The following is a 19,070-nucleotide window of genomic DNA, read 5'->3' on the forward strand; positions in this document are numbered from 1 at the left end:
AGCCCTGCTCCTGCAACTTTAAAAGAGCCCAATAAAATATTAATCATCACACCATTTCCAGAGTACCATATGAGAACACACTTTAGAGTGTTAGAGAGGGAAAAACCCCTGTAGGCTCAACCCACTCCTGTCCTGGGTTAAAATTTTGTGTTCACGCCACTCTTGCTTTTCACAAGAAAGGGAGGCTCACCAGAATGTCAGCCGTGCACTATATTGCATCTCAAAGCCTGGTACAAAGTCCCTAAAGATACAACTCGATATAAATGATTCCTGTCCATGTAATTTGAAGTAGATGATGGCTTTAGATGACATTTATACATTGTGGCATTTCAGGCAATATTTCTGTTTATCTTTTGTGTGTATGTATCAGTCAGGATATCCTATTTGATCCCTGCTTACGTGAAAAGTATAAGGTGTAACCATAGCGATGTAAGGCTGTCCTGGAATGCAATATCAGCTCATGACATAGAGCAGGGACTTCCTGCTCTGAGGATGCAGTTTACAGTGACATGAATTGCCTTCAGAGTAACAGAAATCTTACCTGTCTTGGCGTTAATGGCAAAGAAACCCTGGGGATTGCCGCTGGTGATTCTGTATGTGAGTTTATCACTGGCCTTGGCATCTGGATCAACTGCATTTATCTGGATGATGGACACGTCTTTAAGGGAGTTCTCCATTACAGAAGGGTAGTAGACAGGTTCGGAGGTTTGCGGTGCGTTGTCATTGACGTCCTGCACTTCAATGTAGACCTCGACAAAGGCAGAGAGCGGCACCACGCCTCGATCCATCGCGTACACTGTGAGCCAGTAGTGAGGTGTCGTCTCGTGATCAAGCAGCCCTTGTGTTCGGATAACACCTAAAAGATGAGAGAGACGTAAACAAACTCTTTAGTCATGTTAGGGAACATTTTTATATTCAACACATGCTCTGCATCTCACATCAGAGTCTGAACTATCAGTGATCTCTAAAATCGATGCAGAGAACAGAAGTTTGAGCACCAGCTGCCACTGAGCAGACGGGTTTGCTTGACGGCACCTCGACTGAAACATGTCAAGGTAGGATATTAACAACGACCAGCCAGCTCTACTGTTTACATTCACTAGCAGGAAAGTTTTTTTACTGCCATGTGGGGGCTGTAGCCTTCAGCTGAACAAACAAAAGAGCTTTCAGAGGTCTGTGGATTGTATAGGTTGACAATGGTTAAATGGAAGTGTGGAGGATGGGTAGGTTTCTCTTTTAAAATATGCAGCATGCAACAAGGTTAAATAACACAAAGGTGTTTTGTCTAAATGTGCTACTATACATTTAAGCTGTAGTATTAAGCTGCTGTGGTGTTTTGCATCAACAACAAGATTTCTTTTTTAAAGCCATAAAACTTAAATGTAATTGTTTCACTAGAACAATAGGCTAAAAACAAACAGATGGACATGCTTGACCTTGTAAATATGAAATCTGTCAGCACTACTTTAGATGTTGAAATGACTGAAACTTGGCCAGCAGCGTGAACTTCCCTGCAAATCTTTTCTGAGGAAAAGCTAACAGCAAAGTTCATGGGACTGACTTTGCTTTAGTGCTTTTCATTTCCACCTGACCCCACTTACAAGCACTCACCAGGTGCTCAGTATGTACATCCGGACTATAGGACAGGGACATGTGTGTGTATGTAGGTGTAGGGTTGTTTCAGACACATGCTTATATGTTTGTTTAAGTGTGTTTTCATGCACAACTGTTGTATTGTGACTATAAACAAACTGATTGATAGTTAATAATTAAAAAAAACGTCCTAGTAGGGCAGGAAACAATCATGAAAGAGCTGCTGATAGTAAGACAATATTATATTATTTAAATAACTTGTATAAGTGAGGTCTCATTATTTCAACAAGCACAAAATATAAGCACACATCGGAAGTAACATAAACACACTAATATCTTCCAGAAAATGGAAACCATGACAACCTTTATAATAAGAGACATTTTTATGTGTGTTATTTCCAGTACCTGTATAACCTTGACGAGTATAATGGAAATGTACAGCTATATATATATTCAATTTTATTATTATCTGAAACTAATAAAAGTGAATCATGGGTGTTGTCTATGTGCTACAATGAGTCTCAATCTATAACACACTTGCAGTTACTGGTGGCCCAGATAAGGGAGCCTCCATGAAACTAAAGACATAAGGGCACATTTCAAAAGTCCAAATAGTTAGTGTAGACTATCTCTTTGCCGCTGCTGCCTTTGTTCGCTCACTGTAACTTGATGAAGGGGTGTAAATGAGTGCAGCCAAACAACTTGCCTTAGGTTATGACAGATTTTGCAGAAAAGAGATAACACTCCAAATGACTTGTCATAAAATTCTCAATTTTTACACGGCATGGGAGTTTGGAGGTACAGCTCATTTATTTCTCTCGCCCTGCTTTACTTCAGTGTCCCCCTTCATTTTGGGCCCGGGATCCTCTCTTGTCATTAGTCATCATTATAGCTCTCTCAACTTAGCTTGAGGCATATAATAAGAAGGGTAGTCAGGCAAGAGAAAATAGGTAGCTCCCCATTGTTTCCTAAAGCCAAGACTCCCACGGCAAAGACAACATCGACCATCATAGCGAGAATGCAAATTAGATGGCTCTGTATAATCTAACTGATGGCTTGAAGCGGACAATACACAGAAAGAAACACAACTAAACATCAGGAGAAGTCATAAAGAAGGAGTAACAGATATAACACGATCATTTTCTTACAATAATTCTGAAACTAAATAACATTAAAATGACTAATTTATGATATTACTGAAGCTGGCAACTTATAGTAGACAATAAAGATGGTAAACAAGTATGGGAAACTGCAAATGTTACACATAAATAAGAAATGAAGATGTTTATGAGGCATCCTGAGCACAGACGCAAAGTATAGTAGAATAAATGTTTTATCCGCAGAGAGGGAATTAGTAGAAAAGAGGACGTTGAAGGAAAATCGTGATGAGAATGGTTAGAGGTTGGTGTAAGGAAAGGACTTACAAGAGAGCAAAGGTGGTTATGTGTGCACAGGCACATGTGTTAATACGACAAAGTACAAGACAAAAGAAGAAGAAAGTATGAGACATCTTTTGTGCCTCTGCCAAGGAGATGCCCATGCTTGAGTACTCCTCTGTTTGACTGGCAGACACCGGCGTAGCGGAACAATTCCACTTTCACCAGGGTCATGCTTTTTGCTCACAGTTCTTCGCCTTGCATCTATCAGAATACGGGAGATAACTTCATATTAACTGGAGCCACAAGAGGAATGTCACTGTCCATACTTGCTTCATGTGCTTTACTTTTGGTGCAACTTTTGTTCACATTTAACTGTGACTTCACCTCAGATGTGTAAAGCAGCACAGAATACAAAAAGCTATCTGCTTTTGGCTGAATAGTTACTAACAAAGCACATGAAAGGTGAATCGAAAGAATTTAGCTGCCACACCCTTCCCATATACCTAACCTACCCACTAAGGCAGAAGCAAAACCTGCCCTTAGGCCACAAGAAGAAAAAAAAAAACAGACCGTGCTCCAGCCTCTGCCAGATTTGCTTTCCGCTTTTTTTCCCCCTTGCTCTTTTCTTTTCCCTCTGGCTTTGTTCTTCAAAGTTACTTGAGCACAGTGGCTGTGCGGTGAAGTCTTCAGACAGTCAAAGGATTTGGAATTATCAAGGCCAGCAGGTATTTTACGTGTGAGCATACTTGAAGCAAACGTCCTGTGCAGACACACAATGAGTTCATTCTCTACAAACTTGCAGAGAGCACAGTTTGAAGAGGGTGAAATTTGCTTTCGAAAAGCTACTTAAAACTGTTCACTGGATGTCACAAGTTGCCCTAGTGAAACAAAGTAGAATACTAAATATAGTATATGCTGTCAGTGCAAGATTAAGACAAAATCCTGATTGCCTCTCGTGCAGATTCTCTAATTTCTGCCCCGAGTCTGGAAACTTTAATGATTAACAATTCACTCGTGCTGTGATTATGTGCTGCTAGTTCAAGGTGCACGAGAACTTCCTTGTTCATCCTGCCGTTGAAAAGTCGGGGCTTGCTTTGAACTGCCTCCGTTAATTCCGCTCACCCCTACCCCACATTCCTCAGCCTTCTCAGGCCTCTAGCTCACATGCTTGCATAAACTTTCTCAGTGCCCCCCTCCTCTTCTCCTCTCTCTCTTTCCACAGCTCTGGCAAAATGCTTCAAATTCCACTACCACGTTGTAGGGCCTAGTGTAATGGAGTCCTAAACTAAGCTTTTCTGTTACCCAGCAACTTAATATCACATCATCCCGAAAGTTCCCAGACATCTGTACCCGAGATCCATGCTTCAAAGATAATAAGCCTGTTGGTATTAATGCCTGAAACCTTTGAAAAAGTCAAAGATCTAAAGTATGGGCTAGGGCAAAAATATGTTTTGTTGTTGTATATTAAACGTATTGCCTGAAGCAGTTTGATTTCACCACTTCGGTGCAATATGATGCAGTAGTTATTAATCAAAGGCAAAGAAAGCTTAGAACCTTTAGTCAATATAAATATTCTTTTGTTCTTGAATTCAAAGACCTTTTCTGAGAGTTATGAGAGAAAAATCCACTGAGTTGCGGGGGCTAGTTTCAAACTAGTGATTTACGAAATTGCTTAAATGTTTATTTATCTCTGCAAGGATAGAGTTGTTTTTTTAAGCATCTTTTTTTGTAAAATCTACTTCCCAGTTCACATCTCTAAAAAAACATTTGAAGTGTATCTCTTTTACTTTTCACTTCAGTTAGATATTCATTTAATTAAACTAACTGTGCAATCATGCGCTGCTATAGTTTGTGTAGTGCAGCCCATTTTAACCCAGTGATGTGTAAATCTTCACTTTGGAAACACTTCCGTTGTAACTAAGCTTACATTGAGCTGATTATTTTAGCAATACATTTTACAAGAGTTCTTTGTTAAGCTGATCTTTTTATCTGTTTCAGTATTGACTTGCATGCATAAAATACTGCATGTACTATGAACAGGATTACAGCAAATACCATGGTTCTTTAACTCGCACTAATTCTTCTGTTTTGTTTCAAGGGCACACAGGGGTCATAATAAATTAGGATAGCACTCTGAGATAATCATAATGATGATAAAGTATCACACAAAAACCATGTCTATCTTATCTACTTCAACACCCCGGCCTATTGAGCTAGTGAGCCATTTCCTCTTCATGCAACACTGTGCACACAGTCAGTCAGTACTGGCAGAAATATCGCTGTCAACAGCTGGCTTAAGGGAAAATCGTACTTAAGACACGGTCCATCATTTCACCAGCCTAACAATGGAGAGCACTGATTCTCTGGGTGATTTTTCTTGGGTGTAATCCTATATTTGTTTGTTTGTTTTAGTGGGCTATAAGACTTTTTCACAGCCAGTACTGATAATGAGTTCAGGGTTTTTTTTTATCATCCATGTATGTAAAACTCCATATCTCAACTATATCTAAAGAAAACATAAAAATCTTTCAATGATTTGTGTACTGAGTGCGAGTTGGAAAGAGAAAAAATATTTTAACACAGATGTTACATTTCTGTGTTGTATGATTGAATGGGTTTTTCTTTCCTTGTACTTTTTTTTTAAATTGCCTGTTAATTCCAGTCGAGATAGCTTTTGGGACTTAGCTGACGATACAAAGCTTCCATTGTTATTGGGAACAGCGTTATTTCAAAGGCCTTTGAAGAGGCCTCAAAGCAATACTCTCTGATTCAATATCACAGTATTATTTAGGAGCAGTTACTATACCTCCTAGCCCTGAAGAGCTCTACGCTTGTGCCTCTGATAACAATGAAGGAAACACAGGGTCTGTCTTCATTCATTTCTGTAACCCCACCCCTCTGAATATGTTTCTACCTTCCAACACTGTAGCTCTCTGTGTATTCTCATTGTATCTTGAAACCCCGGCTAGCCAAAGGAGCATGTTGACTTTCAGCTGACAGTAAACAATTCCCCCAAGAGAGCATAATATGAGATTCATGCCATCTCCCCAGGTAACACTCTAGCGACCTGAAGGCTCCCCATCCATGAAGCCAAGCCAAACATTGTAGCACTGCAGATCGATACCTCTTACAGTCACAGTTTTATCAACCAACACAGAAATAGTTTGGGAAATACACGTAATCTTGAAGATAGATACCAATTTCATGTTAGGTCAGCTTAGCATAAAGGCTGGAAACATAGGAAAACATCCACAAAATCCATTTCCAGCACTTCTCAAGCTCACTAATTAATACGTTATATAACTTGAGTCTACACCTCACAGGTAACAAACAAGTCTTGGCGTTTTTACACTTTTTTTCTACATATTAAACAAGTGTGTTAATTAGTGAGCTTTAGATGCGTATTGATCTTCTCATCTAAGTGTAAGTAAATGAGTACATTTCCCTTTTGATTTAACTTATTGTAAAGGCGGTTATGTTGTTGTTTCCAACCCCTAGACTTCTAAATATGTCTGCACTGTCCTTGTTTGGCATGAATGAATGTACGCCTACTGACACTGGTCTCATGGGAGTGCTGTGGTGGCTTGCTTGGTAAGACGTGTACCATATACTCTGCAGTCCCCAATTAGATTTTTGGCTGGGGACCTTTGCTGAATGTCATTTGCCCTCTCTCGCTCTCTGTCTTTCTCTCTCTCTCTCCTATTACTTCTTTACTGTGTATCTTGAAATAAAAGCAAAAAGGCCCTTAAAAAGTGGTAAAAATAGGACAGAATTAATCAATAAAAATGTATGTGATGGCTTAAATTGATAGATTTTGGTAACTGCCAACATGGCCACAACAATTATCAGTTGACAGACAGGCAAATGTTTTTGCTACATTCACTTCATTGCATTTCAGTGTGTTTGTGGTCAGGGCTGTCACTTGTCAAGTATCAGACAGCATGGAATTGACTATAAATGCCTGAAACAGTCACTAAATTCTGAATAAAAAGCATAAAAGCATAGCAGTATCTCTTATATCGCTGCCATAATTTAATGGAGAGAGCTCCTGGTGAAGTTGCTCAGATGTGTCTATAGGGAAAATGATAAAGTTTTCAAAACATAATTTCTGTTACTACTTAATGCTATAAACTGGCGTTTAGGGCAGTGGTTGTGTTTTGTATCAGTCGCTTTATGTTTATTGAAGCCAGATTTGAGCATTGGATAAGCAAATGTACATAACATCATTACGGACTTCTGAATATTCCCTGAAAGACTTTAACTCTGCAGGTTTAAAAGAAAAAAAAACTCCATCTACACTACACTTACAGGAATAAAATGTATAAATCTAATTCTTAGCATGACAGCAATTAACACACAATGAAACACAACCTCTGCACAAGACAGCCTTAAGTTTCTTTAAAAAGATTTAATGGACTGAGAAAACAACATACTTTTAACTAGGGAAAGTGTGTTTTTCATTTAGCAACCTACAATCAACTTTGTCCCGCTGCACATTCCTGGTCCCGTCTCTACAGTAACAGCACTCAAGCAAAGACTATTTGGAATCATGTGCCACTTTGCAATCCCACTTTTATCTCAAACATATAGGCAGTGAATGGAAAATTGGGGACAGAGGGGAACAGTTTTCACTTTAAGCAAACTATACTTGATGTCAAAACACAGACCGCAAACAAATACACCATACGTCTTTTCATTATTGTCAAGAATCTGTTTACTTTAACAAGAGGACAGTGGAAAACGAAGTGAAACACTAACAAGAGTTTTTTTTTTTTTTGGTGAAAATGGAAAACACACGAACAGGACTTTGTCATTATGCATCAAACTGTTTCATTTGCTTTCAAAAAGGGATGCATTTACAGCACAGGCTGCAAACAGCTTCAAGTGAAAGGGCAATGCATATATTATCCAACAAGAAAGGGCATTGCATACATTATACAATCAGCATCTGCGTCTCATCTAAACTGAACGCACTCTACCGCTCTGGTCACCTTGTATACTGGATGATTTTCACACGACTCGCTTTCAGCGCATTTTCAAAGCAGGTTTTGCCTAGTTCCATATTACCACCTCCACTGCAATATGGCATTCACTTTCAAGTGGCGAAGCACAAACTAATTGTCCTGTAATCTCCACTAGTTGATAATCACTCATGGATTGGGCATATTGATCTCAATTGATCTAAGACACACTGATCCATCTGGGCATCTGCATATCTAACAGACACAAATGTATGTATGTGATGAAAATCAATATCTGCAGTAGTGTGGTAGAATAATATAGATAAAGATAAACTGGGTTTAAAAGCAGTCTACCTTTACTCTTCCTTTATTTTCATTTAAGCACAGCCCATCATCCCTCCCTGCCTCTTCAACACATTGTTTTTTACTGTCCTGGGGCTAATTTAGTAGCAGTGTTTGGCTGCAAACACTCTTGACTGCAGATTCTTGACTAGAGAGACACAGGTCAATGTCCTAAATCCTTCCATTCAAACCCTCAAGGCATTTTTCACTGAAAATGACTCCCATCCTGCAGCGTAAGATGAAGTCATACCAGAGTGCTGAAAAAGACCTTCTGTCAGTCTACCTGAGCTTGTGATCAATTGCGGCTTAGCTTCCTGATTTGCACAATCTTCTTTAATCATCCCAGACGATAGGAAATGAATAGACAGTTACTCATTCACTCAGAAAAAATAAACTTTTATGTCTTTATATCCAGCAGCTGTTGCCTGTAAGGTGTGTCAGAATGAATGTGTGGAGACATGCTTGGGTTTGGCCAGATAAGGATCGTTTTATTGCTCATTTGTTTGGACTAACAATTTGAAAATGACATCAAATGGGTTCAGCATTTAGCTGACCTTACTTCTTTGGCTATATTGCACGAGGAGTTATAATCCTTCCTCACTCCTGACCCACATACATGGGCTGCTCTACAGCCACACTGTCAGCTGAGGGAGTGTGTTCAGTGTGAGTGCTAGCATCTTTTAAAAATGCCATGGTTTTAGAGCACCAGCTGAAAAACATTTTTGAAAAGGAAATGTTTTTTAAAAAGGGTCTGCCACTACATCTGCTACTTGGCACAGAGAATTGGCATGACCCCTTGAAAATCCATATTGGTTGACCTCTATGGCCCCAACATGTAAAGCTGTAGCCAGCCACTTATGGCCTACAAGCCCTCACAAGTACAGAGCATGCTTCCTTCCCAGCACAAAATGGTGGAGAAACAAACCACAGTGGTGGCTGGTGAAGGAACTCTCATAAGCTATGAGATGAAGGTATAGAGTATTAAACAGCAGAATATCCAGCCCACTCTGTTTCTGATGAATCTCTGAGTTGATTAATATGTTAAAACTTGGAAAGCTTTTAGTATATCAAAGTTCAGTTTTGTCGTTCCAGGTCTTTTAGTTCCTTATCAGTCAAAAATCACTTGACTTTTAGCATTTTTTTCCGATTAAAGCCAGGAATGGTACATTTGGTCTATGGCAGGAGAAGGGGGCCCAGAAAATAAAGAGTCTTGATAAGAGTAAATTAAGATGGCACAGAGCCAGTAACCACAGAGCTTTTAATAACACGGAGAATGTCTGGGCAAACAGTTGCCATGGACTCCCTGAGCAGTCTGTCAGTAAAGGAACCATATCTGGAGAGGAAGATGTGGCTTGCGTACAAGAGTTTTGCTCAAAATTGGTGTAAATGAGAGCGGGGTTGCATTCAATAAACTGAAATCACAGACAGCCCTTTTAACATAATTGCTATTTCTTACAAACAAGTAACTTGCTTGTTTCTTGTGTGCTTTGGGAACTTTTAGTCAAGTGGGCAGCAAGCATGGCCTTTTTGCCTGTTACAAAATACAACATTTGTTCAGATTTGTTAGATACACCTACTCAATGAGAATCACTCACTGTCTTCTTACAACCACCAGCGAGCCTGATGCTTTCCACAGCAACACTATGTTACCCACAAAGTAGTATTTGGTTGTTAGTGGTTGTTATGGATGTCACTGTAGGAGGAATACACTACAACACAGATAAAACCATGCCATAGACTGATGTGCTCTTAACAAACACAACTGCACGGGTTTACAGTTACAAGCGTCAAGTTAAACACGAAAAGACTTGAGCGGTCTTCCCTTACTACTTCCCACAATTTCCATAACTGAAGGTGTGTGGCTCCTGGCATATTTCCTCACACCACTTTTTCATTTGTTTTCTAATTTTAAAGATTCTGGTTAAGATTCACAACATGCAGCTGCAGCACTGAGTATATAGCGGGGTGTGCACCAGTGCTTATATTTCCTTTTAGAAGCAAAATATTCTAAATGCATATGGTACTCTTAAAGACCGCACCCTTCATCTAGTGAAATCATAGGAGGGGCATTACCACCTTGGCTGTATTTAGTTGTCTACTGACCTCAGATGTAATCCATAATAACAGGACCCAACCCAGGACAATCCTATCATTGCACCTCTTGATAATTACTTAATATAGGCCTCTGGGATTAAGTAGAAGATCAGACTTGGTTCCCTGAGTCTGTACCCTACACCGGATTTTGAGTTGGAAATGGGCTAGTCACTATCCTGCATGTGGCATATCAAGACACTATCATGCTGCAGTTCATCTTAAATCTACACTATGCCATTACAGTCAGTTTAGTACATAAATAACTTAAACAACATAGAACATTGCTTGTAATTCTTGCACAATAGCAAACGGTCACTAGTTCAAGCTATAAAAATCACCGCAACTCTGTTCATAAAACAAAATCATATTACAAATCAAATATCCCACCACACTACCCCAGAAACAATCACAAACACACCACAGTTGTCACACAGCCCTGGAGGACAGATCCTTCATAAAGGCTCATCACCTCATGCTAAATTTACCAAGCCAAAGAATGTATTTCCCAACAGGTTCACTGAGGAGAGACTTTCTGTCACCTTATTGAATAATTCACATATTTGATTTGTAATAAACATTAAACTAAATATATAAACCACTTTTACAACAGTGAAAGCAGTACACTAATAAACAGCATTTTCCACCAGCTTTCTTATGTAGATGTGAATCTCCGAGGTTACACGTACCGACAGAAATATATGTATTATGCATTAAGTTTCGCTGCCTCATTTAGACATAAAATATGTAGAATTCAGAGAGAAATTAAATTTCAAATAGGGAAAGAAAGTTGCATTAGGCCACTCGAGAATGGGGGTACCAAGTTTTAAAAAAGGAGAGGCAGCCAGCCAAATCCAGAACAGCCAAATCAGGTGACTGCTAGGTTTTTGGGCAGGAACTCCTGGAATTCTAGACTGCTTATTTTGAGCTAATTTGAGTCAGCTGTTAAATTCATTCTGGGCAGCTGAGTAAGTATTAACATATTTTCTTCAAAGATAATAAGCACACAAATCTGACTTCAGTACAGTGCCGTTCAAAAAAATGTTAAAAAGAGTATTTTTACAGCAAGAGCATGACTGAAGAAAGAGGAGGTGAAACCACTATAGAAACTTCTTTGTACTGCAGTAACTACTCAGGAATGTCCACACAGGTCTAAGAGACAGCTGGTCCATCTGTTCCTGCCGTCAGCTCTCCCAAAGAAGAAAAATGCCTGGAATCAGGAACCTTTCCCATCTCCCTTTACCTGATTGTTCCACACAGTGACATCATGACGGAAGAAACTTAAGCTGCATTAAACTTTCCTTATACAAATTATTTCAAGCTGATGCACTCTGATGCAAATTAACACAAGCTGCACATTGCTCTATAGTGGCACAGAGAAAAGAGACTCACCAGTTTCCTCATCAATGGTGAAAACCCCCAGGCCGGATCCATCTCGAATGGAGTATCGAATCTCTCCATCTCGTCCTTTGTCTTCATCTTCAGCTGTTACAGTCATCACAGAAGTCCCAACAAGTGCATCCTCTTTTATAAATCCCTTTTCCACAAACGATCGGAAAAAAGGCCTGTATAGATTCTCATTCACGTCCACCACATCCACCTCAATGAAACAGGTCGACGACAAGGACATGGGTTTCCCTTTGTCTTTAGCTTTCGCCGTCAGATTGTACACCTGTTTGGTCTCGTAATCTAGATTTTGCACGATTCGCAGAGCTCCGCTGAGTTTGTCGACTTCAAAATTCCCGTCTCCGTTATCAATAAGGCTGTACCGTACTTGACTGGAAGGTCCAATGTCAGCATCATGAGCCTCCAGCCACATGATTACAGTACCGACAGGAAGGTCTTCCCTCACCTTCACGCGATAGTTAGGGGGGACAAATTTAGGTGGATTATCATTCACATCTTCCAAGGTGATTTTAAGTGGTACTGTAGACACTAACTGAGGCTCGCTCACGGCCTGGTCACGTGCGGCGATCTTCAACATATAAACTGGATGGAGTTCGCGGTCCAATGGTTTGGTCACAGTCACCACACCGGTCTCCTCATTGATCGTGAAATGATTTGTGCCTCCCAAAATTGAATACTTCACGACTCCATGATCTCCTTGGTCCTTGTCTGTTGAATCCACTTGGATAATTTCCGTCCCAACCGGTGTGCTCTCACTTATTTCAACTGAATACGAATCTTGCAAAAACTGCGGGCTATTGTCATTGGCGTCTAGGATCTTAACACCCAAAAGACGGGATGAGGATTTCTGCGGTATGCCAAGATCATAAACTGTGATGTTGAGGGTGTAATAGTCTGTTGTTTCTCTGTCAAGAGGAGAATAAACCAAAAGCCAACCTGTCTCCATATCTACTATAAAGCGACTTTCTGTGTCTCCTCCGGAAATAACGTACACAAGTTTCCCATTGAAGCCGCTATCTGAGTCCGTGGCACTTAAATGGACAATCCGGGCGCCAACAGGGAGGTCCTCTTTGACTTCAATAACACTGGGAAAAGATTCTGCAAACTGGGGAGCGTACCGGTTGACTGAGTGAATGTCCATTAAGTTGTCATCTGGCTCAGTCTGCGTGTGGATTTTGCTGCCTTGAAGAAGCTTTTCAGCCAACATGGTAGCGACGCCAGTTTCAACACATTTTAACTGGACAGGCTTGCGTGCCGTGATGACAGTTATGTTCATGATCATTGGCCGAGTCTCGTGTTCGCCATCCGTCGCAATGATTTGTAAACTATGAAGGGACACTTTAGCTGCCTCTCCCTCACTCAGTGTGTGCTTCAGAGAAAGCACGCCAGAGTTTGGGTTCAGTTCAAACAGATCAAGATCATTCCCAGCTTTAATATTGTACCGTACTAGCTGCAGTTCATCAGCGTCTATGGCAGACACTGTTGTTATCTGCTCTCCCACACCGTGATCTCTCGGCACAGTCACTTCACAGTCTACATTTTCAAACAGAGGCTTATTGTCATTCAGGTTATTTAATGTTATGGTGACTGATGCCTCCACCTCCCTCCGGAAAGGGGACCCCCAATCTGATGCCCTGACTTTGAGACTGTAAATCCTTGGCATGAGCTCATAATCTAGGACCTCAGAGGTACTGATGACACCCGAGAAGTAGTCGATGACAAATGGCTGAGGGCTCAGATTGGTAATGCTGTAGGTCACGTAACCATTCTCGCCTTTGTCGAGATCTGTGGCTTTAACCGTTACCACGCTGGTCCCTGTGGGTACATTTTCATCAACAGTAGCCTTGTAAGATGTCTGCTGGAACTCAGGTGCATTGTTATTCACATCAATAACGTCAATGAGCACTTTTGTTGCTGCTTTTTTGTCAGTGGTGATGACGTCTAGCTCAAAACGGGGAGTGAAATCAGCATTGATTGGTCCGGCAGTGCTGATTAAGCCAGTATCTGGATTTATAGTAAATCTGTTCTTGTCAGATTTGTGTCTAAAAGCATATTTTAGCTGTGGATACTTTGGCACAGCTGTTACCATAGTGACAGGTGTATGAAGAGGGGCAAATTCACTCAGATTGACTCTGTAAATGGCCTTTTCAAATATAGGAGGGCCCACTTTGAACTGTGCTGAAGTGACATGTACCAGTTTAACAGATGAAAATTGAGGGGGGCTTCCTTTGTCCTTTGCCTGTAAAGTGAGGTTATATCCAAAAGGCTGACTATCCCAGTCCACATCTTTGACTGCTTTGATTTTATACTCCTTGCTCCCAGGGCTGGTTCTCACAGCTTTGAACTGCTGAAGAGGATCACCAGCCACAATGCTCAATGATGCTATCTCTCCATTTGGTCCGTGGTCGCCGTCTTCCACCGTCACGATAGCATAAGTGGGGTCATGGTCTGCATCTGAGGGCGCCAATGTTACAGCAGTGATTACAGGTGCATGCTCATTGGCCTGCTCCACTCTCACTGTGAGCTTGGCCATGCTACTGAAGCCGCTGCTGCCGTAAAGCTTCATCCCTCTATCCACCGCGAGGATCTCCAGTTCGTACAGCTTCGTCTCAGAGAAGTCAAGTTTGCCAGTCAGCGTCACCACACCACTTGTTGGATGAACTGCAAACATGTCCGTCCACTCTCTGAAACTGTAGTAGTATTCGCCATTCGTACCGATATCTGCATCCGTGGCCGTGACCTTGGCCACGCTGGTGCGTATGGCCGTGTTCTCAGGTAGAGAGATGCTATAGGATGTTGGGGAGAAGAGAGGCCTCAGATCATTGGTGTCCAGTACCTGCACCTTAACTCTGGTGCGACATTCCACATTAGTGCTCCTCTCTGAAGCTTTAACAGTCAGCACGTAGTGGTCTTTAACCTCCCGGTTCAGAATGGCAGTGCTGCCTCCTTTGGTCCTTATTCGCAAAAAACTGAAATCTCCCAGCAGGTAGTCCTCTGCTTTGAACAAGTTCTCATTGTCTCCAGAGATGATTTTGTACCGTATCTCCCAGGCTGGATCTGAAATATGGATCCCCATCTTGGTGTGACTCTCTAAGTAAGTCTTAGCAGCAGAGTTCTCATATATGGTGGCATTGTAAACTGGGTGGGTGAATTGCATGGAGGCGGCCCTCCCCGTCCTTTGGTTCCCTGCGCAGCCACAGAGGAGCTGCAGGAGCAGCACGAGCAGTGAAACCAAGTGCTTCCCCATTATCGTACCGTGATCTTCACAGAACCACCTGGAAACAAACAAAATGTCTTCATTAGTATTAGAACATTTAATCATGCAGATACATAAAATAACTGCAATTACAATTAATACAATAAAAATAGCATATAACCGCAAGAAAACATCTTTTTTTTACACTATCATCCCCCATGGAAAGAGCGTAAAACCATACTCCTTTCTTCACTGTCTGTGCACTTTCCAGACGCCTGTAAATGTCATGACAAGTGATGCCTGGGCTGATAAATGGCTAAATAGGTTCCATGTGGAAATAAGATATAGCAGAGCAGTCAGTCAGGTGATGAGATCTAAGCCTCCACTGCTCCAATGTCTGCACAATGCCAGATGCCAACTCTCTTTATAACAGAGGAGCCTCATTCATTTAGCCACAGCATCAGCCTAATGAGCTCAGAGAGAGGAGGAAGCGGCAATATGAAAACATGTACATTTTTAATTTCCTTACTGGTGCAAAAAAAGTGCACATTTAATACAGCAAACCATGCAGTGCAATTTGATTTCTGCTCACCCACCCATTTAAAAAAAATCTAATTTAAACAAGCGGCTACAACTATGTAACAGAATAACTTGCAAAGGATGCAGGACTTTTCTGCTTGTAATATAAGCAGGTACACAAATCAGCTCCTTTCTATCTCATCAAGCTGTTAAACCCACCGAGGAGATGACTCTGTGACTGCTTTCAAATTGCAGATTCATTCGTTTACAGCCAGCTTTACAACATCTCGGGCTGCGTGGGAGTCCGTACAAAGACAAATAAAAAAATAAAAAACCCAAGACGTTGCTATGTCTGCGAAGGGAGTGCTCATCATAAAACAAAGATTATTTACTTTTGGCGTGGTCAAAATTACCCCGGTCTGGGTTTAGTTATTAATGCTTTACGTGGGGTTAATAAGTGACAAGAGTCAAGCTGAAGTCACCTTAAATCAGATTCCCAGCAGGTACAAAAGGACCATCTGCTTGTGGGCGACCATTGTAAAAAAAAAAAAAAAAAAATCAAAGTACAACTAAAACTTGTAGTTCTTTTTTTTTTTTAATGAGACAACAAAAAACACATTTAGCATTAGACAAACTCTGCATATGTGCAGCAGCTGACCGGTGCTTTCATAAGAAGAAAATATTACACAGTTTGAAAAAAAAAAAAAAGTCAGGAGCTTCCCAGACTGTTTCATTTCTAACCCCATCCCCCAACTCAAAGCCATTCACTTCAGCCGAAGAAAAAAAAAAGCTTGGAAAGACAACGACACGCACTCCTGCAACACGAAACAACGTGTAAACTAAAAGCAGAACGAGTAACAAACACGGAGACTTAAAAACTATAGTTTTGTTAAACTTAGGGTAAGAGAAAGCAGCAGCAGCAGCAGCGGCGGCTGGTTTCTTTCACAAGCTCACAATAGCACGGACCTAACCTATCTCAACTTTTTTTGAATCGTTCACAAAGAGCTCAACCGTCGACGACTTCAAAACAAAACAACAACAACAACAAAAGCAGCCGCTCACATACCTCTTCTCTTATTCGTCTCGTATATTTGGAGGTTTTGCATGTAGTTTATGTAGTCCAAATCTCGGCATGGTAATACGTGGACTCTGTCTCCTCTCTCCGTTACTCCATCTACCACCACCAGCACCACCAGGCAGCAGGCAGCCTCTCTCTCTCTTTCTCCCCCCTCCTTCACTCACTGCCTCCCTCTCTCTCTCTCTCCCTCTCTCGCTCTCCCACACTGGAGCTGCCCGGTATCTCTCCGCGCTGCGCACGTCCGGATCTACTTTACCGGCTGGCAGCAGGATAAATAAAAAAAAATAAAAAAAACACCTTTCCTGCTCTGAACCTGAACCCAGTACCCAAAGAGTTTGCTTTGATTTACTGTGTCCGCATTCTACATTCATATATAAAATATTATTTTTTTAAAAGAGCCAAAAGGCTGTGCTCAATTAAGTCACATTCATCTTAAATCTCATAGCCACCATTTCACCTAGAGCCCCAAAGGTAACCTTTTTCTTTAACAGAATTATTCCCTACTAAAATTTTAATGTGTCATGTTGATTGTGGTTATACCACCAACATGTTAGGTGTTTTATTCTGCTTAAATTGTTCATTTCTGGTTATCTGTGCGCATTAGGATGTAGGGCAAATTTCCCCCTTCATGCATTAATTATAGTTCCATTTGATTGGTTATAAATACAAAAAAAAATTGCATAAAGTCATCTTAAGGTTAGATCAAAGCACGTGAGATACTCTCATCCTGCCCAAATGGTACTAACCAGGGGAAAATATGTTCAGTATGACCTCAGGCTGTTGGTAAGCAAACACTATAAATATAGTTTCAATGAGATAATAATTTATTCTCCCTGTGTTGAAAAATTACCCATGGATTCATTCACATCATAATTTTGTTGTCAGCTTTAAAAAAAAAAAAAAAAAAGGTGGATAAACTTTCATTTGGCGAATGAAATCCCAGTTCAGCGCATCCCTGATGATGATAAATAGGCTAATAATATTTGAAAACGCAAAGTTCCTCGCCCGTGTTGCTGCATTTTGTGTGTTTTAACATTAATTCTGGAGATTATCTTCTTCTACTACTTTCTCATTATTCTTTCTAATGTAATTGTTTTTCAATAGCTTGGCTTTAGGCTGGAAATATAGTGCCTAGCAGTGCGTCCTAGGGTGTGTGTTTTGGCATTAGAGCAGGGTGACTGATGGTGGAGGTACACTCGCCATGAAGGCGCTGATCCCATCAACCCCCCACTCCTCACACAGCCATGCCGACTGCTTCTCAGACCAAAAAGCTGCACCGCATTCCCTCTACAGGAACTCAGGAGTGTGGCTGCTATGCGATTGATGGCGCTGTCTCACTGCTCTTGCCCGGACTGCAGCGATACAGCTGGTGCGCCTGCAGAAAAAGCCTGTGCTGCATGCAGGCTTGACAACTTGTCAACTTGTACTGCTCGTTGTCTATGCACGCGTGTGCGCGCTAAGCCGTGCGTATTTGTGCGTTTTGGTTGTTTGGCACAGGCAGAAACACTCGCTTTTTTTTTTCTTCTTCCAACGTTTCTCTCCAAGATGTTTTCGAGTTGCACACAAAGTTTTAAAGAGTCATTTTTAGAATCAAAACCGTGAGCCCGACGCTTCTAATTTTACTTAAAGCTACTCACCAGACCAGCTGGATGCGCGCCGGCTGCCGCTCCAAACTTCACTTCACATAAATCCTGGCAGTTTTTGGTAAATATGTATATATATATATATTTGCAAGCATCCCTCAGACGAGGCAAGGCTTCTGTTGTGAGGGAATCCGTCACCTTCCTCCTCTCCAGTTCCTCGCAGTCTTTAAGAGCCCGCTGTTCCGATCCGCTCAAAGAGTCATCACACTTGGTGGCTCGATACAGTAGAGCTGTAGGCTATGGTTTGCCTCGCTCCTCTCCTCCACAACGGCTCAGGTGGAGTTGCATAGTGTTGCTGCCTTCAGGTGATATCGGAAATATCGCAACCCTGATAGGAGCGCACAAGAAGACAAAAAAATAAATAAATAAATGAATGAATGAAGAAATAGCTAAGTCGTTGTTTTTCTTGCTTGCATTAGTCCCAGTCGGAAAAGTGACAGAGCTACAGAGAGAGGGGCGGAGAGAAAGAAAGTCACATCAACAACTGAAGGAGAAAGTGATGTCTTAGATTATTAGCCCATGTGTTTTTGTTTTGGCTTTCTACTTATTCTCATTATTTTGAATGAATTCAGCTGTGAATTGTAAGTCTGATGCACACTGATGGTCTAATTTGAGACATTTATTTCAAGAAAAACAGCCATGCAGCACATGTTTCCTTCAAGGATCGATTTTTATATCATTTATTTACTATAAACACTTCAAAGTCATTTGAAAACCCACAAAGATTGAAAGTTTGAGCATATCAGATCTCCTTGAAGGCATCCAGGATCTGACACCTTCAGCTTGAGACATGGCTCTGACGTCATGGATTCCTCCCTCATGCCATGCATGCACAGCTCAGTGTGCTGTCTGCAGCTTAGT

General features: G+C 41.1%; 1 protein-coding gene across 7 annotated transcripts in view; it reads right to left on the reverse strand.

The window, feature by feature from the left end:
* The window catches only part of fat1a (FAT atypical cadherin 1a), a 71,192-nt gene extending 52,625 nt beyond the window's left edge, over window positions 1-18,567 (reverse strand). For 3 of the 7 annotated variants that reach the window (XM_010729268.3, XM_010729259.3, XM_019274903.2), the window contains exons 1-3: window positions 16,555-16,747; window positions 11,759-15,048; window positions 542-856 (exon numbers count right to left, since the gene is read on the reverse strand). In XM_010729268.3, the coding sequence (XP_010727570.3) occupies window positions 542-856; window positions 11,759-15,020 (3,577 nt within the window). In that variant the 5' untranslated portion in view covers window positions 15,021-15,048; window positions 16,555-16,747. Of the gene's footprint in view, window positions 1-541; window positions 857-11,758; window positions 15,049-16,554; window positions 16,756-18,203 lie in introns of those variants that run through there. The other 4 variants (XR_002042903.2, XM_019274904.2, XM_019274902.2 and 1 more) reach the window with 3 other exon arrangements.
* Between the last annotated feature and the right edge of the window lie 503 nt (window positions 18,568-19,070).

This window comes from Larimichthys crocea, chromosome X, assembly GCF_000972845.2.
Source record: "Larimichthys crocea isolate SSNF chromosome X, L_crocea_2.0, whole genome shotgun sequence".
Classification (NCBI taxonomy): Eukaryota; Metazoa; Chordata; class Actinopteri; family Sciaenidae; genus Larimichthys; species Larimichthys crocea.